General features: G+C 40.0%; 1 protein-coding gene across 5 annotated transcripts in view; it reads right to left on the reverse strand.

Moving 5' to 3' along the window:
* Nucleotides 1-26805, reverse strand: part of sbf2 (SET binding factor 2) — a 77526-nt gene that overhangs the window by 14441 nt on the left and 36280 nt on the right. For 4 of the 5 annotated variants that reach the window (XM_058088771.1, XM_058088770.1, XM_058088769.1 and 1 more), the window contains exons 8-28: nt 25780-25888; nt 25461-25574; nt 24969-25046; nt 24629-24742; nt 23602-23730; nt 23425-23523; nt 22941-23145; nt 22728-22837; nt 21700-21849; nt 14124-14192; nt 8967-9137; nt 8431-8702; nt 6892-7064; nt 6554-6627; nt 3465-3660; nt 3217-3344; nt 2459-2634; nt 2225-2358; nt 1666-1867; nt 1317-1513; nt 1054-1194 (exon numbers count right to left, since the gene is read on the reverse strand). In XM_058088771.1, coding sequence (XP_057944754.1) covers nt 1054-1194; nt 1317-1513; nt 1666-1867; nt 2225-2358; nt 2459-2634; nt 3217-3344; nt 3465-3660; nt 6554-6627; nt 6892-7064; nt 8431-8702; nt 8967-9137; nt 14124-14192; nt 21700-21849; nt 22728-22837; nt 22941-23145; nt 23425-23523; nt 23602-23730; nt 24629-24742; nt 24969-25046; nt 25461-25574; nt 25780-25888 — 3041 coding nt within the window. Of the gene's footprint in view, nt 1-1053; nt 1195-1316; nt 1514-1665; nt 1868-2224; nt 2359-2458; nt 2635-3216; nt 3345-3464; nt 3661-6553; nt 6628-6891; nt 7065-8430; nt 8703-8966; nt 9138-14123; nt 14193-21699; nt 21850-22727; nt 22838-22940; nt 23146-23424; nt 23524-23601; nt 23731-24628; nt 24743-24862; nt 24931-24968; nt 25047-25460; nt 25575-25779; nt 25889-26805 lie in introns of those variants that run through there. The other variant, XM_058088772.1, reaches the window with a different exon arrangement.

A 26805-nucleotide genomic window follows, 5' to 3' on the forward strand; every position in this document is an offset into this window, starting at 1 on the left:
TAAACTACCTCATTGTCATGAGGTAAACACACACACACAAATTAAAAATAAAATAAGCATTGACCGTTCAAAACACAAAACAGAAAATAATGAGCATAATAGGTCCCCTTTTAAAAAAAAAAAAAGTTACTTTTTTAAGTTGTTTTTTTTGTTGTTGAATTTTTGTTGAATATTTCCAGCATCAGATCACGCTGTGCCATACACATTTTCATCTTCGTAACACTGCAGAGCAAATTTCATCATTCATTAGTGGTGTGTACCTACACATTTTACAATTTAAAATGCTTTAATAAGCATATTATAGGGATAAAGCTTGCTTCAAAGGTATGAAAGTATTTTCTGAGCATCATTTGTCATGAGTGAACAATGACAATCAAAGAGATGGGGAGCGTCATTACAACAGTCACTTTTATTAGAAATGGTGATCCATAATTAAAGGAGAAGTCAATCTAAAGCTCACAGGAGGGTTTGGAGGGGCAGCAGCATAATCTACGCTCCATTAGAGTGTCAAAAAATGACTAATAATTACTCACATTTTTCACAATTTGCAGGTCTCGGAATATAACCTCAGCTAATACCAGGGATCCACTGTATTATGTTTCATTTAACAGTTTTTGTCCTGCAATTTATTCTTTATGTTGTGCTTATACTCTGAATTTAGTATCACTTACCAACATTAAAAATTTGAATTTGTAAAGTAAAGTATAAAAGTATTCATTTAATTGATAACAGAAGAAAATGAACCAGTGGTTCTCTAGTTTCTGTTAAGCCCCACACCCCCCCAGGGGACAAAAATGTTTTCATGCTCCCTCATTTTGGCGTACAATTAAGAACGTGATAATATTTCTCTATCTATTCAAACAACTGTATGAGTTGCTGGTACCAGCATGAATAAATACACTAACAGACCTGCCAACCTTGAAGAAATTATGACTAGTCCCCTCTGCTTCTCACATCAAATCCCCTTAGGGGGGTCCGCCCGGCTGTTTGAGAAGCCCTGACATAGTGGGCATCAAAGAAGGCAAATTGTGAACATAACTCATAAGCATGTACCTGGTGAAAGGCCTATGATGGAGCGGTTCGACAGTGTGTTATGGCCGTTCATCTTGAAGTAAATAGGGATGGAGTTGAGGATGGCTTGCAGGTACTTCTCTTGTTCAAGGCTACTGGACGAATCAGAGGACGATGCAGGCGCTGAATCAGAACACAGACCACAGCACAGTCATTTCGACACAATATAGTTCGGATTTTTGCAGAAAAAAATGACAATGTAAAATATATTTCCATCCATTGCATATAATGACACCCGATCTTACCTGTTGAAGATGGGTTCTGTGACTTAAACAAGCCCACAACACTCTTGCCATGGAAGCCTCCTGAGCGCAGGAGCACAGCTTTAGTGCGAGGATGTTTCCAACACACAACTGGCAGGCGGTTGTGTCTGTAGCAACGCGCCACTTTGTGTAAACTGCTGTCTTGTATGGCCTGGGGAACCACCAGTAGCCCTGGGTAACTGAGGTAAAAGCAAATGCAACTTAGGAAAAATAATTGAGTACAGCATATGTGTAACAACTTCGGTTGGAAGTCAGTTCATTTAACAAGCCAAACACTTGTCTGACACTTTAAGGGGGACTTGCCTTTGGACCTTTCTTAGTGGTTGCGTACCTGCGACACAAAGAATAAAGCCTATTGACAGCTGTGATCCTGAAGTGCTCGCCCGACTTGGAGCGTGATGAGCTGGCCGTAATAGTGCCAAGGCCCAGTCGCTGGTAGTCACGGAAACACGACTGCTCGACCAGTTGCTCCATGGTGGACTTCTCAGACGCTCTCAAAGTGCTGCTGGGCGGTGGCTCTCCATCATCTGATACTGAAAGTGAAGATTGAATTTGAGTTGGATTTCCATTTGATTTACATGAATCGACATAATAGTCCATTAATTAATCATTAAAAAATCTGTCAAAATCTATTAAAATTGGTTGATGATCAATCCCTACAAAATTGAGTGCATGACGTGGTGGCAACCCCCATAGATCAATGCAGTTGAGATTTCTAGTCTCAAGCATAAAATGACATTAAAACAACAGGTGTGTAGTACATTCTCCAACCCCATTAAATATAATAAAAGGAAAAAAATAAGATCAATATCACATGATTAAGTTGTCCCACTGTCAATCAAGCTAACTGAGTCAGAAACCCTGTGCCTATTGTACATGACGACTCTCACTTGAAACATCATCATCTTCATGCCAGGTCATTCTGCTTCCTCTGTCACTCCTCTTCAGTGTGGTCTGGCTTCCACGGCCCATTGTAATCTTGCTGGCTCTCTTGGCCCCCTTGACAATAGTTTTGGATAGCGTTCTGCATGGATGACAGAACAGACATTACATTTACATTTTTTTGGTCCACACAGTACCAGATTTCCACAACACTAGACAGTCGGCAGAATTAAAGCACAAACCTAAATCCAGTGTTCCTCTCTTTTTGCTTTGGAAGGATAAGCTGAGGCTGCGTTTGCCCTGCAGCAAATGCAAAGGAGCTGAAGATGGATTGCGGGTAACGGATCCTCTGCAGGTGCTTCCTGAACATCTCTACCACCTCAGAGTTCACCTCTTCGTCGAAAGCCACTTTTATCAACTAGTACGACACATTTTAAACAAACATTTTAAAGCAAAGTAAAGTGAAGTGAAGATATATGCAGCTATACACAGTCTACTACTTCATACTTCCATGCAGGACATCCAGGGGCTCATACAGTACGTTCACAAGTTCATGTCTTTATTAAAATCATTTTGAAAATGTTCCAAGTCATGTATTTGTCATTTGATGTATTAGACGTTTTGAAAGCAGCTACATTGTAACATAATATGTATAATTAGTTTTATGTTGTTTCATTCCCTTTGTATTAAGCTTGCTTTGTTGTCAGCAGCTGTTTGCAAATACTCAGTGGCTGCAAATGGACATTTTCACTATCTAGTAAATATGACTGATATTGGCAATATGTTTATATGATTATCCATCCATCCATTTTCTATGCAAGACTTTTATATACACATCATGTAGCCTATGTATTATCACTTTCAGCCCAACGTATTGTTAATCAGCTTTCTTTCAGCCCTCTATATCGGAATTGACCCCAAAAATCCCATATCAGACGTGCTATAGTGCTGTGTATTAAACTTGTGGTAAAAATAAGGAGAAACCCTACAGCGTATTCACCTGAGAGGATGCAGAGCGCAGCTGGAGGCCCTCCTGCATATTTTGCTGCAGCTGGTTCTGGATGCTTATTTTCTTCTCTTTGGTCAAGGTGGCAACTGGGAATGCTCTGACAACTGCCTGCTCCCCCACTAAACACATAGCCAAATGTCAGGTAATTCAAGTAATTATGAATAAACAGCACACCATCACATTACTGTATTGTGCATAACCTAACCGAAAGTCAGAAATACTTTGCAGAGTAAACTTACCTAGCGGGTCATGGGGAATGCCTTTGAAGATGATGCGGTATGTGGTGAGGAAAAGTGCTCCCTCTGCTGGTAGGATGTGTGGGCCCCCTAATAGGCCCCCAGTAGCTTCTTCCCTGCCATCAGGATCCAGAAGCACCCTCAGCCCCTCCGTCACAAACTCTTCTCCAGGAAGCAGCGCTGGACGCAAAATTTTAGGCTGATGGGACAGCATATTGGAAAAAAAAAATCAAACCCAGAAGCAACACAAAGTGTTATGTCCTGACTGTAGTAGCGTACACTATATAGACAAAACGATCCAGACACACTGGATATAGTGATATAAGTGTTAACCTTACCAAGACCTTTTTGACAATTGTATACTTATTATATTACTTTTATAATATTATAAATAAAAGTTATTTATATCATTTATACTACTATATTATGTATACCTCTAACAGTTTGGGCAAAGTTCTACGATGACTCAGCCCCAATGCAGAACATGTGAGCCTTGATGTCAACCCCATTAAACACCTTTGACATGAGCTAAAACAGAGATTGTGAGCCTAGAAGGACCTCTGACCTACAAAAAGGACAAAAATTCACATCTTGAAGAAAGTCTGCCAGATCAGTGGAAGTGATTATAGCTGACAGAGGTCTATATTTTCTTCACTCGCTTCCAAATACTTTTGTCTATACCGTAAAATGTACAAGCATCAGCTGTAAACTTCGGTATAATGGCAAATCACAGAGCCACATGATACTGTTTGATGTATTTGAGCTTCACATGCAAGTCACCTTCAAAAACAAGCAAGCACACAATGCCTTAGATAGCATTTGAAAAAAACAAACAAACTTGAGAATAGGCACACAAACATTTCCAGCACAAAATAATTGTATCATATTACTTAATAAATTGAATGTAGAAAAAACAAAAACAGATTCTTAGGTATCTTCCACATTCATTTACTTGACTGGGAAGAGACAACATGATTAGTTTAGATTAAATTTTATTTCCTGTTTATTACTGGAGGCTAATTAATTTGCAAATAACATATTCAGCACTTTGGCAACCACAGAAAAGAGTAAAAGCTCACTCAAGCACCACCATTGAAATGAAATAGGGCAAATCCATCCAGCCATGCATTTTCTGTACCACTTATTCTCACGAGGGTCGCCGGCATGCTGGAGCCTATCCCAGCTGTCTTCAGGCGAGAGGCGGGGTACACCCGGGACTGGTCGCCAGCCAATCACAGGGCTCATATAGACAAACAACCATTCACAATGATGGGTAAATATTATAGCATGCAAGCTTGTCACATGGACACATGAACCAACTTGTGTTGGGATCATAGCAGCCGTGGAACCAGTCTCATAACTGTATCTTCAGGCCAGAGATTGCGTCACATAAACTGTTTATGATGTTGTTATCCCTGCACTTGGTGTCCAGGGAGAGAACTGTACCATCTTACCATGTTGTGCATCTTGCTCTGATTCTGTGTAGTCTGATCCTGTATAATCAGGTGGCAATTAAATGTGTTAAGCAATGCCAATCAGTTAACTGGAACCCAAAGATTGCTTCTTGCTGACTTACTCAGGTTTAACTTGCAAGAAATCAACAGTGTTCTAATAAAGCTGTTTGACCCCGGTCAGTGATCTTAAAGAGATATCAGTCTGCACTTTAAATGCATTCCTCGCATTTTCTTTCCAGTGATCAGTGCTGCTATTGCAAATACTCTGACTCGTCATGAGGCCGGTGCCATTGTTGTATGGACACTTTTTAGTATTTGGCATGCTTCTTGCAGCTAGCAATCCAGCTTGGAAAGAGCCACAAAGTTCAGCAGACAGCTCACCACAGCTTCCGCGTTGGTCCCAAGGCAGTACTGGGATGCTGTTTGTCTGTGTACAAGTGCTTTTAACAAGGATTACCAAGCGTTGGCAGGCACTGTAAAAGCACAGCAGGGTTCAAAATACCAAGTCAAATATTTAAAAGTGCACTTGACAACACTGGCAGTCTTCAGCTCGCTGCACACTTGCAGGAAACAGAATAAAAACCAAATGGCTGGTGAATTCCATTCACAACAGTGTGTTATTATTCATGTTCAGTTGCCATTACAATTGTCCCTGGTTTATTGACGATTAATTGCTTACAGACCAAACCGTAATAAGTGAACTAAAGTTGAGTCTGAAATAAAAATAGTGATACTTTTTATATGTCAGCTATATAATTGCATCTTCAGTTTTTTTTTAAGCTTGGCTATATTGCAAATCACCCCAGGACCTCAATATATTCAAGGGTTTAAAATGCATCAGTAAATAACTATGATGTCTTGTATTATTGATGCTATGATTTGAAATACTCTACACGACTTTTTAAAAATCACATTAGGTGAATTAGCACATAGAATCAGATCGGTATCATCAATACCAGCCTAACTTTTTACACAGTATCGGATTGGAAATTAAATCAACGGTATCACACATCACTAGCACTCACACATCTGTAAACACACGGAAATGTGAGTGATGGCATGCTTTTGCACATGCACTTCGCTTTGCATACATATTAACATGTTGCATTTCTTTGGTAATGAGAACGATCACATAAAAAACAAAAAATCTGAACTGTACATGAAACCCTGCAGTGTGAACCTATAGCCAAAGTGTCTGTATGCTCCCAAAACTGTACTGAGGTGGTACTCATCCCCAAATTTTGCCCACACTTGCAAGTACAGCGGGTTGGGACCGTGGCTTTCTAGCCACTGCCTGACGGATGATTGCGAGCCTGAAACTCACCACACTCTGCCAAGTGTGAGACAGCAAAACCTCGTCACTCTCACAAAGATAGAAAGTCCCACACACGGAAGACATGCTTGTTCATAATGCTGCAGCGGGGGCGAAGCTGATCGGCATTTTAAGGCAAGTATCTGCCGATCTTGATACCGTCCTTTTTCACTGATATCGTCCGATACCAATCTGTGGACGATCGATTGGAGCACCACTATTTTTAATAGTATTTCACTGTGTTGTGGGCAGTCTTCTGGTTTAATTTAATTATATTTTACACTAGTAAAACTATCTAGGAAATGTCGGGCAAAGTCATCGCTCACCTTCTGAATGGGCGGTAACCTCCTGCTCTCCCTGTGAACTGCCTCAAGAGCCTCTATCTGCATGGCAACTACGCCTGTGGGTCAGAGGATGAGGTCAATTACCTGGTGTCCACACATCAGTGCACTCATTGACGGGGTACAAAGAAACACATGTACGGTACTTAAACACACTGACACAACCAGCGTGTATTTAGAGGTTTTAAGGCCATTTAACATGTCAGGAGTTAATCAGCTCAGAGGCCGGTGTTACTGAGAATACACACCAGCAGGAGTTACTCTGTACAAAGCTGAGGGAATTAGGACAGCAGCTGCGTGAATGAACAGTGTGCGTGACGTACCTGGGATCATGCTGTGGAGGTTCTTGATGTGTTCCTGGGTTACACCACTCTCTGTGCACACTTTGTCAATAAAGCGAGCCACAAATCTGACCACCGAGTTGGCCACGTCGCTGTTCTCAGAGTCCTCAAACCCACTTTCGGTGTCAAAGCTCTCGGCAACGCTGCCGGCGATGCTATAAACGATAAACAATGTGATGAAAAGCATGACTATGTAAAGCAGGGGTCTCAAGCACGCAAATGTGGCCCGCAGGACACTAGTTTGAGGCCCCCGCTTTGATATGAAAGTTTAATGTTAGTGCGGCCCGCGCAAGTTTGATATGGATGCTGTATGGTATCATGTACCCAGAAAAAAATATTACGTTTGATTAATGTTCATGTTAAAGGTTAAATAACTGTTAATAGTTATCCTCCCTATCCGTGTGGAAGTGGTAAGTTTTTGGCTATTTAAGTTTAAAGGAAATAACTTGAAGGCTACCGTTTAGGTCGCTAGCTCTCTAGTTTGCGAGTTAGCATGTGTCTCAAGACCCTGCAGTTGCGCAATATGTTGTAAATGAAAAGAGTATAAATGTGACTATAGTCGTGTTTTGTCATGTCTACGGGGCTTTAATAATGCTTTGTTAATTTTAATCTGAAAAAAATAATGCGTTTTTTGGGGTTTTTTATGGAAAACCTGATGCGGCCCAGTCTCGCCCAGACCCTAGCTCCAGTGGCCCCCAAGTAAATTGAGTTTGAGACCCCTGATGTAAAGGGTCAAACCACTTTGTCCATTGGGAGATGTGAGAGCTGCGTGTTGACAGAGGTGAGCGATGAGCCTGGCACGTGCAATGTGTTGATGCTGTGATCAATCTATTAGCCATAAGAAAAGTTTCACATGAAGTAAACTGCCTTCTGGAATCCTCACTAGTCAAATGGCAGAGCTCAAAAACATGTCTGGCGCTACAGTGAAAAGAACAAATGATGAAAATGTCGACATGAACAAATTCTCAGCTGTTCTATCATCAAAAGTTTAAACATCTTGAGGCAGTTGTGACAATAAAATACCAACATTTGGGGGGGGAATTATATACCACAAACTTAAAATGCGGACATTGTGTTCTTGGTGTTTTTGGCAACAAGTGAGCCACTCCAAAAAAAAGATTAATTTCCCAGTGCACAACAGGGGAAATCAGAGGTATTCTGTTTGGTTTGGGTCGAGTACAGAACAGGCTTATTGATGACACCCAAAGGGTTTTCAGGTTTCGCTATTTTGTGCAGTAGCAATGTCTCGGGAGCAGCTCAGACTGAATGCGGACAGGACACAAAAGACACACTGAGTTCCGTTTGGCTACATTGGAAGGAATAGGTGACTGACTTCCATCACCACCTTAACACAGGAACACATATTCCCAAACCATGAAACCTTACTGTTAAGGCCTCATCCAGATAAGAGTGATTGCTGTACCTTTCATGTGATGAGAAATACAACAAGCAAATTTCCAGTTCAACTAATGTAACAGCAATGCTAAATATATTGACCTAGAGACACCTTTGCATGCTGACCTGTTGGTAACGATGCTGTTGCTGCCGCTCTCCCAGTCAGTGGCTGGCGTATTGCGAAGTAGTTTGTTCTTGCTGGTGTCCAAAGGAACAAGCAGATAGACCATGAGGCTGGCATAGTGGATGGCCTGGCTGAACACGGTGCTCTCCTCGTTCTTCACCAGCTCCTGCTGCTTCTCTTTGCTCAGGCTCGGCCACAAGCGCAGCTGCTCAGCTGCCAGGTCCATAGCGGTCTGATCCTCTCCTCTGCCCACCCCAGGCACTGTGCCCACCTCCTGGAAAGAGATATTGGAGAAAATGGTTGGAGAGAGTACACAGAGTAAACCCACGCACACACGGGGTGAACATGCAAACTCTACATAGAGATGCCCGAGGGTGGAATCGAACTCGGTTCTCCTAGCCAACGACAATCAATGTAATTTATTTGTTTGCCATTGCCAATGGTGAAATTAACTTAGATTGCTGGAAATGCAACTGTTTGTGTAAATTATTTCATAGTTTTGTTGATTGAGGGGGCTGTCCTGCATCTTGTAAATTACCTTCAGCCTGGCAGCGATGCTCCACTTTTCTTCGGGGGTATTGAGGTATAGGGCTCGGATCTGGCTCTGCACCTCGCTATAGAAAGTGGCCTCCCAAAACTGCTGATTGGTCCAAATGGGGTGGTCTTGGATGCAGGTGTAGGCAAATTGGTTCACTCCAGCAACCAGTTTCTGTAAAACACAAATACATACGGTAAATTAACGACACCAGTGACCAGAACTTAAAATACATGAAAACAAGTGCTTCAAAAACATCAACTATATAATAATCTGGCACAGTGTGGACGTGACTTTTTTTCAACCGGCCAAAAAAATATGCCAAGAACGTTCCTGTGTGGAAAAAAACACAAATTAAATCAGCCATGACTTAGTCATGACTGAAATCAATCACTGAGTTGTAACCTGTGGCAATATAAGGATGTTTAAGTGTTCTTTGGATCTCTTGGGTATTTCGAAACAGTGCTAATGTCTTTCACTAGTGTGGTCTAAAGACTGAAGCACCTGCTGCTTGCACAAATAAACCAGGTAGGGAATGTGTGATGCTCGGCTTCAGGCATTAAATCTGGTTGACAGGGTGGAGTACAACACGATGTTAAGGAATCCTTGAAAAATACAACTGTCTGAAAAAAGGTTGCCTATCAACATGAAGTCAGGGGAGATGAACCTTTTAGAATAAGACCCTACGTAATGGTTTTCATGTTCACTTCATCGATTATTCTCAAGTATTAGAAGTAAAGGCGGTTGCTGTAATTATAACAAGCAGAATCAAAACAGCTTCATTCTCAGTAAAACCACTGCAACAAAGTCTTGTGTGTTTCTTCTGTTGCATAACAACAGATGCATTATTTTCTGCGAACAAGACAGAAAAATGAAAAAAAATTCACATAATGTACAACTCTACATAAACCCAAGTGTTTGTAAATTCCCCCAAGGTAAATGCCTCACTCATGTGACGCATCCAAAATGTAAGAGCAGGATGATCCTTCTCACCTCTCTGTACTTAGTACATGCTACGTGTCTAAAAACACAGATGTGACTGCGAGTGGGGGGGTGGGGGGGGGGGGGGTGTTTGTGATGCGTCTTTGCTGCCTATACTCAGCCTGTGTGTGTTTTTCTGACTCTTGAGATATGTGCAGGGGTCATTTTGACCCAGGTCATCACTTCTTGTAATACAGTGGGACACGACACTCACAAGATAGATGGTAAGCAATCAGACAGGGAATAGGAGAATAATGGAGAGGGGAGAGGAGGGAAACAAGGAAGTAAAGTTGAAGGGGAAAGGGGGAGTTTACAGACCATTATCGCTGAGTAACTTGTCTCATGGAGGGGTGGAAGGTAGGAATGAAAGAGGGGGGATAAAAACAAAAACAAGCCAAAAAAATAAAATGAGCACAATGGGAGCAAAAAGGAAGAAACTGTTCTGTATAGGTCAAACACAGAAGGGCTATCTGGATGTGAGATCTTGCATAGAACTTTAGGGGTCATGATTCTGAGGTTGATCAAGGTTTCTTCCATCAAACATAAACCGGGTCTTGTAAAAACTGAGAAATGGTGCAGGTTGTCACCGAAGAAGGTGCACGACAGGGCAAAGATAACTGACCTACACAAAATCTATCTCTTTTTGTATTGTAATTCAAGTATTTAGTAATGGAAATGTGATGTTGAAAGTTGAAGAATAAACAATTCTGTTCTTGTAGGACATAACTGTATACATACAAGTCATGCAAATGTTCCAAAAGAAGGTAAACATAGATTAGGTAAACTACAAGCTGATACAAATGCTTCACTTTATGCATGAGGTGATAGGGGACACTGGCTGAATTAGACCCCCCCCCACACACATAAACCAACCAGAAGGTATGCTAACAGCACAGTGTTCCAGTTGTGTAGGTCCTCTAATTTGGTTGGGGGCTTTTCCTTTTTTTTCTCTTAACCAGTAGGTCCAGCAAAAACAATTACTGTAGTGGCACGTTAACATATAGATCATTCAATTTTATGCAAAATAAAAACTTACTGAGATATCAATGACACCTATGCATCTCTTGATAAAGGCACCCATTTTTAAATAATAAAGGTCAGAGAAACAGCTCCTTAGCAATAGGACCAAATGTCATCTACCACATCCAACAAAGGGCCACTGTAGAAAAGGTTGCATGAAAAGATACACTTTAGCACCAACAGACAATTGATAACATTCATGCAAAATACAGATTTATGAATATTTTGCAAATCAGTCTCACCTTCCCTCTATCATGAATATATTTTCAACATGCATTCTCTCAGAGGACTCAAGGGACCAGAAAAAGTTGAGGCGTTTAAGGAATGAACAGAGAATGTGGGTCAAAAACATCAACTTGTCATCCTCAACATATGGAAACAAACTAAACACACTCTGGCTCTGGTAGCAAGGGTTGAGGGAGCATGGGGTTCCCATGTTCCCTGCCCTAGATAATCTAGGGACAAGGGGACAGTGCCACTGACAAAAAAAAAAACAAGGGGACCTTTCCAAACATGGACTCGGAGAATGAAATTGGTCCTAGAGACACAGATTCACAGCATAATACTGAACACATTAAATGTAAATATCTGGTAATGTGCATCGTCATTTGCCAGTTATTTAAAATGAACAATTGTTAACGAACAGCTTTTGTAAAAATCTATACATACACAACATATATTTTCAATATTAGTATTAGGATTATTTCATTGTTATAAGACAAGAACCAATAATGTAATATTTTGTGATAATTTCAATGGCACCCCTGACAATCAAATAGTTAAGAGTCTATACATTGTATACTTTCACGTGGTATATTTTCAGCAAAGTTCAGTAGATGTGCAGAAGATGCACTGATAGAACAAATGACTCAAATATAACCAAAAACTTATAAACATTAAAAGAGTATTGCAAAACATAATTAATAAGTTTAAGTTTAAAGTACTGACTCATATGATTAATTTCAAGTGCAGAGAGTGTCATGATGATCAGAAAGAACACATTTCAAAGTCATGATTTATCATGAAAAAAATTGACCTTTCACAGAGCCCTAAAAATTAAATGCGTACAACCTCTGATGAACAACTTGTGATTCACACTGTGTGTATTAACATATTATTGCCTTACTGTTTTAATATAAATTGATAGAGAAGTTGCAGATATGTAGTGCCAATTAAATACATTGGATTAATTCATGATCAGCAAGTTTGATCTCCGAGCTAAATGTTGAGGTTTTATCACCTTGTGGGTCTCAGGTGTGTATGTTTTACCACAATGCAAAGTCAACAAATTCATTAGATGAGCTACTGTACCTATCCAATACCAATCTGAGAAAGTCAAGTCAAGTCAAGTTCTTGACTTGAAAGCTTATTGTTATTATTCTAAAACATTGGGAAACATTTGACACACTCACCAAGATACTGTATATAGTATTGGCAAGAACAAGGTCAGAACATACAATGCTCAACAAAAATCGGAATAAACCCAAGGGACACATCGCAGATGCTACATAACGTGACAAGACTAAAGTGGAGATGTTTAGCTATAATGCACAGCATATGGGAAAGTCTAAACACAAGCTAGGCATATTTTGTAGCCACAAGACTTGGTCCTCATACGGTTTTTACAGTATATCTGGGTATACCAAAATCAAATGGCATTTCTCCAGCAGGTAAGCTTGCAATAAACTCGGTCATGCAACAGGACAATTGTCTTCAACAATAAACACTGTGCAACACAATATCTTATCACAACACAATATCACAACTGTGATGCCCCATTACCAATCTGTGTTTTTGTTGTGGTTCCACTGAGTGACCCTTGTACAACTGCACCAGTCATTACAGAGTTTTTTTGGCAAATTCCCACCTGACCTCACTTTAACTTTTTACCCACTGGAGAAAAAAAGTCATACAACTCACAGTTTGTTTCAAATTAAACATATGTAACAAATACATGGTTATATACCATTATATTTTGTTTTTATAGGCCTTCATTGGTAGATAATTATTCATTGGTATTTTACAACCTTAAATAGCAAGACATTGTTCCACTGTGGCAAATGTTGGATAATAGCTATCCTTATGAATGTCAACAGTTCCTGTAACGATGGTTCTCAATTATTTTCTGTCATGTCATCACTGGGGGACAGAAATGTTTTTATTTCGATGTTATTTCGACCTCACTATGCTGCTATTGTCCCCTACAGACACCTAAAAACAGCACATTGAGTTTACTTTTGTTTCATTGACATCCAAATACCCACATCTTATTTTGCAGTTCCGTCCATACTGTCATGTGAAGCATTGAGAGGCCCCATCATGGGCTGTACATTGCGAGTATAGTAACTCAAATATGCACCTAGAAATTAGACTGTATGAGTGGAATTTTTTTTTTTCTAAAGCATTCATGCAAGAACATTTTTTAACCGCCTTTGTTCCCAGTTCCGTCTATACAAATAAAACCAGAGTAAAACATTTTGCACATCTGTGTATAAATCTACAACAACAGTCATCGGCAACTCTTGCATTGACGCTCGATGACGTCTCAGCCATATAAGCTAGCTTGCACGTCTAGCTTGTGCAGCCCCTAATAATAATATAGCCAGTAGTACATTCAAATATTTACACTGCATGTATGTGTTCATGTACTGTATGTGTTCCACCCTGATCAGAACATCCCTAGCTAAAACACGTTTTTGTTTGTATGCATCGTAAGTCCATTCCGAATTCCCGTATGGCGCACATTAATAAAGAAAGCAAGGATGTGTTTCTTTCGTTATGCATTTGCTCTTCAACAAGCAGTGCAAAGTGCAAACATTTGGCAAAGTATATTACAATTATTGGTATTTGCCAAAACTTTATAAAACCTTTATAGTTTCTTGAAATTATTGTGAAAAAAGGGCTACCTTATTGTGTACCAATACACAACCAATGTCGCAAAATTATTGAATTATTGAATTATTGTTGTGAATTATTTAAGTAAGCATATTTACTGTTTGGAAGGGAATATTGTGGCATGTCTAACAGTATATAGGAGTGGAAGTGGTTCTAAGCAGCAGACATGCCACCCCAACACTTTGTATGCATTAGCTGTAAAATGAGAGAAACAGACGCCTTACATGGAACACACATACATCTGTGTTTAATGAACATCCTTACTCTGTAAAAAGCAGTTGACAGCGGAAGCAGGGCAGCAGCCACGGTGTACTCCTCTGAGCTGGAACAGTCCTGTGGGTCAAACAACAGGGGACAAGTGAGAGCAAGGTAATACACCACAGGTCACAGTTTACGTAGCTCTGGAAACATCGCACACTTTAAGCCACTCAACACACATCAGCAGGGCCCTGAAGAAAAATAAATAAATTACAAGTGAGGCAGTGTTATTTTTGTCGCTTTTAGATCCCTACAATACGGTGGCCACAGAGGCTTCAACTCTTCTGAACTAGCTCTGTTAGTAGGGTGCTCTAACAAATCGTCCGTTAGTCCAAAACACTACCGTACGAGTCTGAACCGGACCCACAAGAAGAGATCATATCTTATACCTATTTGCCTCGCTGCACTGGTTACCAGTAAAATGTACAGGTTCTGTCCAAGGTTTCATCCCCAGAGGGAGTTTTTCCTTGCCTCTGTCACCAAATGGTTGCTGTGGGGTTTCAGTTGGTTTTCATGTGTCACCTTCATGTGTAAAATGCCATAAGATGTATGATGGATGTATCAGAGGACATGAAAAGCATGTGGCACAAGAGAATGATCAATGCCATGAACACTGAGGGGCAACTTTCCTCTTACATAAAAGACACTCTTGCCCTGTTAAATGTCAGTGCCAGGCCCCAAAAACATGATCTGCCAAAACCACTCACTTCACTGTGTTCCATAGTAGAAAAGGGCACATGCTTTCAATAACCTTATATAATCTTTGTCCTGACACACTTGCTAAAGCAAAGTCGTCTTGAATTTATTTGTAACATTGTTTCTAAATGCCAGATATCCGCAACATGTTGCATAAATTTTTGGGGGGAGCCATGGCAAGCCACAGAAGCAATCCTTTCTGTTTTACTGATTCTAAATCATGGAATATTATAAAGTTATAATGTAGTGAAATCCAAATTTATATTTTGATGTACATGCCAATACCAAATATTATACAATATTCTGTTTTCCCTTATCCGATGTGGAATACCTCAAAATATGCTGCACCTCATAATCACTGTGTTGTACATTTTGTCGATATCTTATACTGTATCTATATACAATGATGTGAAAAATGTTTTCCCTTCATGATTTTTTGTTTGTCACACTTAAATGTTTCATATCAAACAAATATAAACATTAGTGACAACATAAATGACACCACAACAGAACTCAAAATGCAGTTTTTCAATTAATCCTTCTATTATCAATGGAGAGAAAAAAATCCAAACCTACACGGTCCTGTGTGAAAGAATTATTGCCCCCACGTTAAAACATAAATTAACTGTGGTTTATCACACCTGATCAATTTCTCTAGCCAAAACCCAGGCTTGATTACTGCAATGCCTGTTCCCAATCAAAAAATCCCTTAAATAGGACCAGCCTGACAAAGTGAAGTAGACCGAAACACCCTAAAAAGGTAGACATCATGCAGAGATCGAAAGAAATTTTGAAACAGCAACAAAGCAAATGAGATCTATCAGTCTAAAGTTTTGGGACTCCAGACAACCAATATTACCCCAAAAGCGCAGCGATACAAGATGTACTGTAAATCTTTACACACTTTATGTTCAAATAATTTTGAATTTAAATAGCTTGAATTTGTGAATAAAAATGTATTGTTCCTGAGCGGGAAGCAGGCAGGATATACTCATTGGAAAATGTTCCACAATGGTCTGCACGGTGTTCTAGTGGTTAGCGCGCAGACCTCACAGCTAGGAGACCAGGGTTCAATTCCACCCTCGCCCATCTCCGTGTAGAGCTTGCATGTTCTCCCCGTGCATGCGTGTGTTTTCTTCGGGTACTCCGGTTTCCTCCCACATTCCAAAAACATGCTAGGTTAATTGGTGACTCCAAATTGTCCATAGGTATGAATGTGAGTGTGAATGGTTGTTTGTCTATATGTGCCCTGTGATTGGCTGGCGACCAGTCCAGGGTGTACCCCGCCTCTCGCCCCAAGACAGCTGGGATAGGCTCCAGCAACCCCCGCGACCCTCATGAGGAAAAGCGGTAGAAAATGAATGAATGTTCCACAATTTAAGTCACCTCTTGTCATTGAGGTGGGAGGGTGGGTCCTGCATCCAAAACAGTTGAAGACCACTGCTCTGGATTATGCAAGAAATTACCAGGATCTTTACAATAGAAGGGAATCAAAAAGGGACCTTAGGGGTTCAAACAAAACTGATGAGAACAGGAGAAAATGATGCGAGTTGGACTGCAAAAGTACTTCATTTACAGGAAATTGGTACTTATCGGTCCTAAGCCTTGTTGGGATTTACTTGTTGGACTCAAGGAGAGTAGCCAGAGGAAACAAAAGTAAAGACCATATACAAACATCAGTCTGGTTTATGACCTGGTGGCACACCTTATAACCATAACTGGAATTGATCCAAAGAAAGTCTAAAAGTGTTTATTTCTTAACACACTTCTTTTTAAAGATGTATTGTGTAAATCATGCATAGAGAAATGTGACCTTCAGGACATAGGGTGAAAAATGCAACATTCTCTGATAATAGTCTCTAATGGGGCCCCCCGATGCCGCCGTTGCTCAAGAAAAAGCAGACAAAAAGGCAAGAATGCACAGAGGAGCGAAAATGCAAAACACAAGCTCACCAGCTACACATGAAACATAGCCCCTCGCATGGACAGTTTCTGTCTTATTTTGCTTGTCACTTGTGTTAGTCTTTTCTGCCATTTGCAGTGTGATAAAATGTTCCACCTTGGAGAGGCACCAGAGCATTGTTTACCAGCATCCCTAACAATGCAGAGGGTCACTGGAGTTTAAGAGCCGTAGTCCCAACAGGAGGAAATGCACTGTGAATATTTAACACTTTTTTGGGTGGTGTTATTGCTTTAAATCAGTGATGCGTGTAATATATTCTGTGGCTTAGATACATACTATTTTTAGTTATTTTTCATGTGAAGAAAACATCACAGCTCAATAACAGTAAAGACAAACCCCACAGTGCGTCCTAATTGCTGTTTTAATGACACCTCAAAATATTTGAAGATAAAATCGTGGTACACGTTACAGATTACAAGCTACTTGTGTAGCCTCACATTTTAGTCCAGGGGTCTGAAACACGTGGCCCACGGGCCAAATGTGGCCCGCAGGACACTATTTTGAGGCCCCCGCCTTGATATGAAAGTTTAATGTTAGTGCGGCCCGCGCAAGTTTGATATGGATGCTGTATGGTATGATGTACCCAGAAAAAAATTATGTTTGATTAATGTTCATGTTAAAGGTTAAATAATTGTTAATAGTTATCCTCCCTATCCATGTGGAAGTGGTAAGTTTTTGGCTATTTAAGTTTAAAGGAAATAACTTGGAGGCTACCGTTTAGGTCGCTAGCTCTCTAGTTTGCGAGTTAGCATGTGTCTCAAGACCCTGCAGTTGCGCAATATGTTGTAAATAAAAAGAGTATAAATGTGACTATAGTCGTGTTTTGTCATGTCTACAGGGCTCTAATAATGCTTTGTTCATTTTAATCTGAAAAAAAATATTTGTCTACCCACCAACTATATGTGGTTTCTTAAGTTTTTATTATTTGCCGTTTTATCATTGTTATTATATTTATTTATTACTGATTGATTGATTTTCTTTATTCTTGATTTGTTTATTTATTTTTCATCTTATTTTGTGCAGAAAAATAAAATGTAAGATATTTGAGAAGAGTGGAATGTTTTATCAGAGCTTTTCTTGTAGAAAATCGGAACCAAAGCACTGAAAAAGTTTGTATATGTTTCTGTTTTTAATAAATGTGTTTTGTTTTTTTTTTTGGAAAACCTGATGCGGCCCAGCCTTGCCTAGACCCAAGCTCCAGTGGCCCCCCAGGTAAATTGAGTTTGAGACCCCTGTTTTAGTCTGTAGCAACATCCCGCTGTCTTCTTTCCCCCTTATTATTGAATGTATTACTCACTAGTCTCCCTTCCCCTTGACGCAGCGGGAGCTCTAAGAGCTATGATGACAAACACAGCTATTTGTCCTCAGACACGTATACGACGGACAACAACAGGGAGCTTGAACATGTGACAGAAATGATGCAGGAAGTGAACACAAGGAGACTTCCTTAGTGTTTCTCAGACATTAGCACTATCCAGGAAAGCTGTAAAATGAAGTGACGTTGGACGAGGAATGCTCACGTTTAGAGCACTTTTCTTTGTAGTTACACACGTACACTGAATTATAAATAATTTTCAGCTCATGCATCATGGTTTACTAAAGGGGAAGAGCAGGCCAAATAGTTGACCTCTGTGGTGTCAGAAACCTGACTGCAACAGATGTTGACCTGTCCATACTGGACAATCAAAGGAATGAGTAAACATGGGAATACCACTGAGTTTCTATTCTCAGCAACCACTATTACATCAGCCAGTCTATCAAGGCTACAGAGGCAGACAGGAGCCACGTTCTCCAAGCTAAAGACTAATTAATGGCTTGAATAATGTCAAAATCAATTAAGTCATAGATTGTTGTAAGTGATCCTTCAGGCACCCTGTAGATCACACCCTTTTTCAGTGTGCATCCCCCTGCGCTTCATGTAGGACTGTCATTCATTTCATTATCTGCGGGTTTGAAGACCCGTGCAGGCCTTTTGCGATTTTGACCATTTTTGCACAGTCAGCACGTGTATGTCTATTTTAACATCTTTTTTTTAATGCCATGCGATCTATCCCCACGACCTTTGTGATTTATCGGTAGGTCGCAATAAACGAGGCAGAGGCATAAGCTACCATCTAGGTGATACAGTACATGAGCTCAAAGATTTAAGATTTTCTCTTAACATCTGTGTGGAATATGTGCAACATCAAATTCAACATCATGTGGGGTGTACTTGGCAGCATGATGACCATATAAACTTCCAAGCATAATCCTCTCCCTGTAAACTGCCATTCAGAATGTGTTGTTTTTTTTGTTTTTTTTTTTAAACCAAGATGAGGCCTTCGGCCATGTGAGAGCAGAGCACAGAGGACTAATAATCCTATCAGACAGGAAATGGTTGGAATGCCAGGATACATCCACAGCAGGCCTCATTCCCCCACATGGCTTGTTCACTGGGAGCTGGAGTACTGACTGGTGTGCATGCACACACAACTAAATGTGCAATTAGTTTAAATACGTCAATGGGGCTCATTACATTGTGTGATTCACGGCAGAAAATAGATAAGGATAATAACACATGTTTAAGATGGGGGGAAAAAACATTGTAAACTATTTCTGGTCCACATATTTCTGATAATGCATTCATTTCCCCTACATTCCAGGCTTTCAAAGGGTCCCTGACATGATTCATCAACTTTGCTTAAAGATATTAAATTCGACCTAAAGTCACGTACCCCCTACTCCTGCACACCTTTTAATCTATTTTATTTAATTTTATAGTAATTCCAGGTTAAAAAAATGTGTCTTTTGCATGGCTGCAAGTGTCACATAAGCACCGATAAATAGAAAAGTAATCATCCTAAATATCTTTTATTCCAGTCTGTTGTTGACATCCATCCATTTGAATGGGTTGAATTTGAGCTTCACTTTGTTTGTCCACTCACAGTGGCTATTCTAAGTGTGCATATTAATTTAAGACCACATTGAAGAGGAAAGGTTAACAATAATGATAAAGCAGTATCCAAGTACAAAAATACATACAACCAATGATAAAGCGTCATTTACGGGGCAATCCCCACGCACAGTGACAGGTTTGCACTGCTGCGTTGTGCGGGGATTTGAACACCAATATAAATGACATCTTCAAGAAGACTCTCAATGCACAAAAATAATCATCAAACTTGCGATTTGTTCATATAATGCACACAAAGCAATGAACAACTTCATGTTCTGTCTCCTTTCTGCTCTGTTTTCCTTGCACTGTGAAGCGTTAAGGCACACTTGTAATTATGAATGGTAGGCGCTAATTGTTTTTCAAAACCATCGCATTTTCGCTAATGAAAAGTCTGAAAACAGCTGATGTGATATATTACTTGTACAAGTATGTGTATATTACCTTGAAAATCAGCACGTGCTTACATGGACCACAGAAACTACTATGTTGTTTGTAATTTCCCGTGCACGTTATAATGCGCGCACACACACATGCGTGTATAAAACTAAACACTGTTCTAATATACAGTCATAAAAAAACCCTTTAAAACACTGATTAAAATCATAAAACAAAACTGCTTTTAGCCTTAGGGTGACAATTTAATGATGAATGTCATGAATGACCGTCTAATGATGATATCATTGGGAATCTATGTGTCACATCATAGTGGGTGCCAGAAATCCTAATGAGACATCATGCTTTCATTGCACAAAGAACATTTTTTACACGATAGGTCACTCTGATTCCTTACTCGCTGTCTCACTCAACACTAAAATGTCCATGTGGGTCTCGTATGTGGCTGGGTGTTGCAACAAAGCATGTATGTTAGAACATGACCTCTTTGCTATTTATATTATTTTCTTGGCGCATCTCAAAGAAATCCCTAAAATGGTACACGATTAACAAATAAAAGCCAAACCCTATGCTTGTTCGGAAAACAACCCCCCCACAAAATCTAGTTGGGTCACTTCTTTGACAGCACACAAGGACTAAGATTTCTCTAAAAACTCTTACAGATGCTTAAAATTGGCATTTTACTATATAATATGTAATGTTACAAAACATGAACACAAGTAACAAAAAAAGAAAGTATGTCCTGTCCAGTCCGCCAATTGCAAATCTTTTTTTTTTTTTTTTACATTGACTGTACTATTCTGCAGCTGGCTTTACTTTGAAGCTATTTCATAATTAATTATGGACAAACTGACCCATGAAAAATGGCAGGAATTCAAAGTCAATTCACAAAAGCTGTACACAAGGGATATCTTACACAGATTACAACCCAAAAAAAGGACTGATTCAAAGCAGTAAAAAATAAAATATGACTTATTTTTAATAAAATCCCGGCTGCTCGGGGTGCCTGAAGCCTTACTGACTCTTTCGAGGCAACACAACTTTGGCACGTATTCCAAGCATGAGGGCACCAGGAGGAGACAAACAAGCTGTCTGATAAACAATGAGCAGCTTTGCTGAGACTCACTGTTACAAAATGTTGTAAACACAGCCAAAACCGGAGAATACAAGAAAAAGAAAACAAGGATGAAGGCTAACTGTAGTCAGTAGGTCTTCTGTACAATTGAGCTTCTCTAAAAGTTTGGGACATTGTTAGTATGTTCCTGTTGTGATTTCCGTTCTGGACACATCTGCTCCCATAAATCGTGGTTATTTTTACCCCAAATCAGTTTTATGTAAGAATTTGGAAAGAAATGTGGGGTAGTTGCAGTTTTCTCTCAAAAAGTAGACATAGAGGAATACGCTGATAATCATTCAGTCGTCTGTCAGTTGTTATTTTTCCATAATGGTTTAACAATTTTGTTTTATATTAACTGACCTAGTGTGTTTAATAATAAAAGAAAGTGAAAGTGATTACAATTTCTAGTATTTTCAATATAAAATACATTTACAAACAACAGAATCTACAGAAGTCGTTTTGTGATTCTGGGAATTACCTGAAGGGCACAATTCATCATTCGAATGATGTAGTCAAATTGATGGTGGTCGAGTATGGCCCGATTTTGCTGGACATGAAGACTAAGCTCATCAGTCAGACACTGTCGAGCTGCTTTGCCTTTCAGAGCACGAAGTGCAGCAGGAAGAGTCTGTTAGGAGGCAAAGAGAGGTAAATGTTAATTGTCAGAAGAATTAATGACACTGGCTAATGTAAATGTGACAAGTTTTTATGAGTGCAATCTTCAACAGTAACTTGTGATGGAATTACTTTTTAACAGGAATTTACTTTTTTAGCGGACGAGTGGTTAGCGCACAGGCCACACAGCTAGGAGACCCAAGTTCAATTCCACTCTCGGCCATCTTTGTGTGGAGTTTGCATGTTCTCCTCGTGCATGTGTGGGTTTTCTCTGGGTACTCCAGCTTCCTCCCACATTCCAAAAACATGCTAGGTTAATTGGTGACTCCAAATTGTCCATAGGTATGAATGTGAGTGTGAATGGTTGTTTGTCTACATGTGCCCTGAGATTGGCTGTCAACCAGTCCAGGGTGTACCCCGCCTCTCGCCCAAAGACAGCTGGGATAGGCTCCAGCACCCCTGTGACCCTCGTGGTGATAAGCGGTAGAAATTGAATGAATGAATGAATGTATTGTTTAAAGACTGTCAGTTTATTTTAATGAGAGCAACACAGAGAGAAAACAGAATTACAACATAATTATTTATCTACTGCATAAGTATAATGCTTTGCACATTTATTCTGATCATTTGTCCAAACGGTTTTACAGGCTCATTTGGTGGTTCAAAGGATACAAAATTCTTATTTCAAAGTGTGAGTCAACCCATCTAGCATTTAAATGTAAAAAAATCCCCTTGCTGCTTATTAATACAATGAATTGTGATCTTGCGACACCCCTACTAACAAGTATTGAAAAATATTACACCAGACAAGTCTAATTATCTGTTACTGCTGTGTGAACGCAAACACATTAAAGCTATTTGAATGAGTGTACACATGGCACTGGACATCACCTTTTCTGTCTCCAGGGTCTTGTTTTCAAAGATGAAGGAAATGCAGCTTTTAACTACCTCAAGCCTGCGAGCGCTGTTAAACACAGAGCAAGTCTTTCCTAAAATGGACACTGAAAAACAGACATGGCTAGGTAAGGAATACATTTAAACACACTTGGAAATCAGTACATTGAGGGTATGTTTGATATTTTGAATATCAAAAGGTGGCCATACCGACAGGAGGACCAGCAGGTACAACGCATTTCTTCTCCGGTCTTGTCGATGGATGGATGTTGATGTGTTTGGCCACTCCCTCTTGCAGCATTTTCTCCACTTTGTCGTCACACAACACAGGGAAGGGTACCTGGTGCACCCGCAAGTGAGATCCCTCTGATGGTCTAGGCACTTTCTGGAATGCCATGTGGGGGTTCGGGTTTTCCTACAAAACACATACAAGGAATATGTTTTAGGATGAACCGACAAAACTGACATATGTATACAAAGTCATATCATTCACACAGTTGATTTAAAAGTGGTTGACTTGTCGGGTAACATTTTGCTTGGCCTGCAAGAACAGTCTTTCTGGTGACTGGACATTTGGAACACAAACTGTCTACTCTTAATTTGCTAAAAATAATTCTGAATTATTGAATACTGTATTAACATAATTGGCAGATAAATAAATGATAAATTTGGGAAATGTTAAAGTATGTCTCACATTTCTGTATAGCTGCTCGGAGAGGTCCTGGATTCGCTTGAGCAGCTTTGCAGGATTGAGCTCTTCTTCACGAAAACGCTCAATGTCTAAGGCCACAAGCTACAAAAAGAGAATAAAATAACATGACAAATATGAAATGATTGGTTCATCGTTGAATGTTTTCAATGCCATCCTTACCTCATCAAAGAGATCGCATGCTCTGTAAGGCGGACCGCGCTCTGAGACAAAGCCAGCAAAGGCCATACCATCCAAGACCTTGGTGAGAAAATCGTTCTCAATGAGGCCTCGTTGGCCTAGAAAGGCAGTCTGTGTAATGTCAGAATTAGAAGAGTTACAATACTGCACACATATGAACAACGTTACCCCGGGCTCACACTGGATCCGTCTTGGATCCGTCTTGGCTCCGTCGTGGCTCACACCAGCTCCATGTGGCACAACTCTGGCTATATACGTTTTTGTACATACTGAATGGAGTCAAATGGCATCAAAAAAACAGAGACGCTGAGGCTGTACAGGCAAATATGGCCATTGTTTACCAGAAGTTCCTGTATCTGCTCTTGCGAGCCATAGTGCCTACCGGAGTCAGTGTGAGTGGCACTGCATTGGATCAGGACTGTACCCGTAACGGATCCATTGTGAGCCTGGGGTTAAACTACTAACATGGCCATAAACAAGAAATGTTTGGAAGTATCCTTTGATTACGGTAAAGGATATGTCTCGGTGTCACTGCAGTGTTGAGGCATCAATATTTCATGGGTTTACTCAAGCCTTCCCCACTTAGCAATTCCAGGCAAATAAACTGAGCATGTGTATAATAGAATCCATGTGGGGTACTTTGAGGATTATGTGCTCACGGGGATACCATGGAAACACCACTATCACGAACAAACAAAATACCTAACAAAAACATGCAAGCTGTAAAACATCTCAAATTGCCCAAGGTTAGAGGCCCGTATTGACGGCTTGCAAAAAAATAATAGCAGCATCGTGAAGCGGTCACAACTGAGGGACATGCTAACACACTTGGGTTATCTGTTTACATGGAATTCCAGTCACGGCTTGTCTCAATATTCCTGGCAGACTACAAGGACAGTGCTTTTTTTCTGAGAAACACTGGCTTAACATTTTTAATCAAGTGGTCATCATCAGCAGGAAAACTAAGTTTTGCAACATTTTCATCCAGAAATTATACTTGTGATCGTACCTTGTGAAAGTGAATAACAGGTTCGCAATGGATGCGAATTAGCTGCAGGCATGACCTGTAGCCCTGGAAGAGTTGTGCAAACAGCCTGAGAAAGACGGCCCTCACCTCCTTGTCCTGACACACACACACACACCTAATCAAAAAGCCATTTTGCAACAGCAAGCAATTATTTACTTAATCATCAAGGTTATTTGTCTTGAGGTTAAATTCAGTTGATGAATTGCCTAGTCCAACCTTATTGGGATTTGAAGCTAATTGTTGAAAGCAGCAGTGTCCTCCTCGTGAAGGATGAGAATTCATACCTATGGGCAAAGAGCATTTGATAGCGATGCTGACTTACCAACAACTTAAGGTTGGAGGGTGCAGTGCGAGGTGGTGGGAAAGCATTGTCTGCAATCTCCAAATCAGGATGCAAAACCTTTAAGAGTTGAACCACTTGTGATCAGGAAGCATAGGATATTGTGTTGAAAAATAAAATGATCACTCAACAGAACTGAACATTACTAGCACATGATGGGATATTATGAACAATTAAGAACTGAATTGAAATTCCATCAATTAAACATGTTTTTTTCCCAAGCTCCAGTCATTGCTTAATAAGGGTGTGTGTTTAATGGTACCGCTGCTATTGGCAGATGTTTAACAACCTTATTCTAAGTCGAGTAACAGTTGGACAGTTGTGAGACAAAGGACACATTGTAAGCAAAGACTAATGGTCACATTTATGTTTGACTTTACAAAGGGGCTTGGGCTATGTATTTTGTTGGGGTCTGAATGGTATGGTTATGGGTAAAAAAAAAAAAATGAATGAAGCAAGCAAGCACGTGCTCACCAGTGACAGGGCGGACTGTGTCTGGTTTAGGAGAGGTTCAGGGAGCAGAGACAAGTGAATGCACTCTGGGATTTTTATTGTTCCTCCATCCAGGTCCGCAATGATGACATCCAACTGGTGATACATGAAATGCTGACATGTCAGGTGGTTTTATTACAGCTAGAGGGATGACTGCAAGGATAAACATAAATTCCTAACAAGGCTTCCACGTTAGCGGCCACATCGACCATAAAAGGGCAGATTACATTAGGTGCAGACCAACCTAATCATCATGCATCATCTTTGTTTAAAAAAAAAGATATTTCAAATATGTACCCACCAGATCCTGGATTTCACTCTGAAACATGGAGTGCACTCCGATGATAAAAGGTGTGGGGGAGCTCAGCACCTCCAGCAGGCGTGACGGCAGGATTGGGATGTAGGGATAGCTACAGATAAAGACACACAGATAAAGAAAAAAAATACACATCACACTTCCAGTACAACCAAGAATACACACAAAGATATTCGCAAAAATGTGTTTATTTAAAACTAGTTCACAAGAAATCCAAATGAGTACACTCATAATCTGTGATACGTGTAGTACACAGTGTTGAAATATTTTGTAATAACATCCTTACAGTTCTGGAGCATCATCATTTATTGGGAAATGATGAGCAAAAATGTGCACAATTTTATATACAGGATACTTTTTGGACTGCTTGATAACCCAATATAGTCCAGGGGTTGGCCAAAAGTGTGTTTGGGAACTGATGAGTAAAAATGTGCACAATTTTATATACAGGATAATTTTTTGACTGCTTGATAACCTGATATATTCCAGGCGCTGGCTAAAAGTATGTTTTTGCTTAACTTTAGTAAAACGTTGCCCGCTTTATCATCAAGTCAGACGTTTAAGATGTGTATTCTGTCATGTAAACACACGTTGGAACAGCTGCATGTACTATATAGGTACAGTAATATATGTTTACTGAGTAATGAAGTCATCCTTCAAAAGAATGCGTATACTGTACGGGTGTGACAAGATCTCGTGTCATAAGATGTTGCAAGATTAAAGATTTCTCGTTCAGAAAAAGGCCTAGGGCGGTAATAAATTAATTACACAATAAATGAAAAGGAGCTTGGTAATTTTGCTGGCCTCAGTACATGACCATGTGCATGCGTGTCTGTTTTCCTCATATCCCGTCTCCAAACAGGCAGGAAGAAGGTTCACTATACATTGGTTTCAGCATCTTGGCACATTTGTTCCATAATAGTGAGCCTTTTTTACAGTCTCTTTGTCTAGGTGGGAGGAGGCAGGGCCAGTAGCATGCACACAAAGAGTGTAAGGTAGTACAAATTAAAT

The sequence above is a fragment of the Doryrhamphus excisus genome, chromosome 12, assembly GCF_030265055.1.
Source record: "Doryrhamphus excisus isolate RoL2022-K1 chromosome 12, RoL_Dexc_1.0, whole genome shotgun sequence".
Taxonomy (NCBI): Eukaryota; Metazoa; Chordata; class Actinopteri; order Syngnathiformes; family Syngnathidae; genus Doryrhamphus; species Doryrhamphus excisus.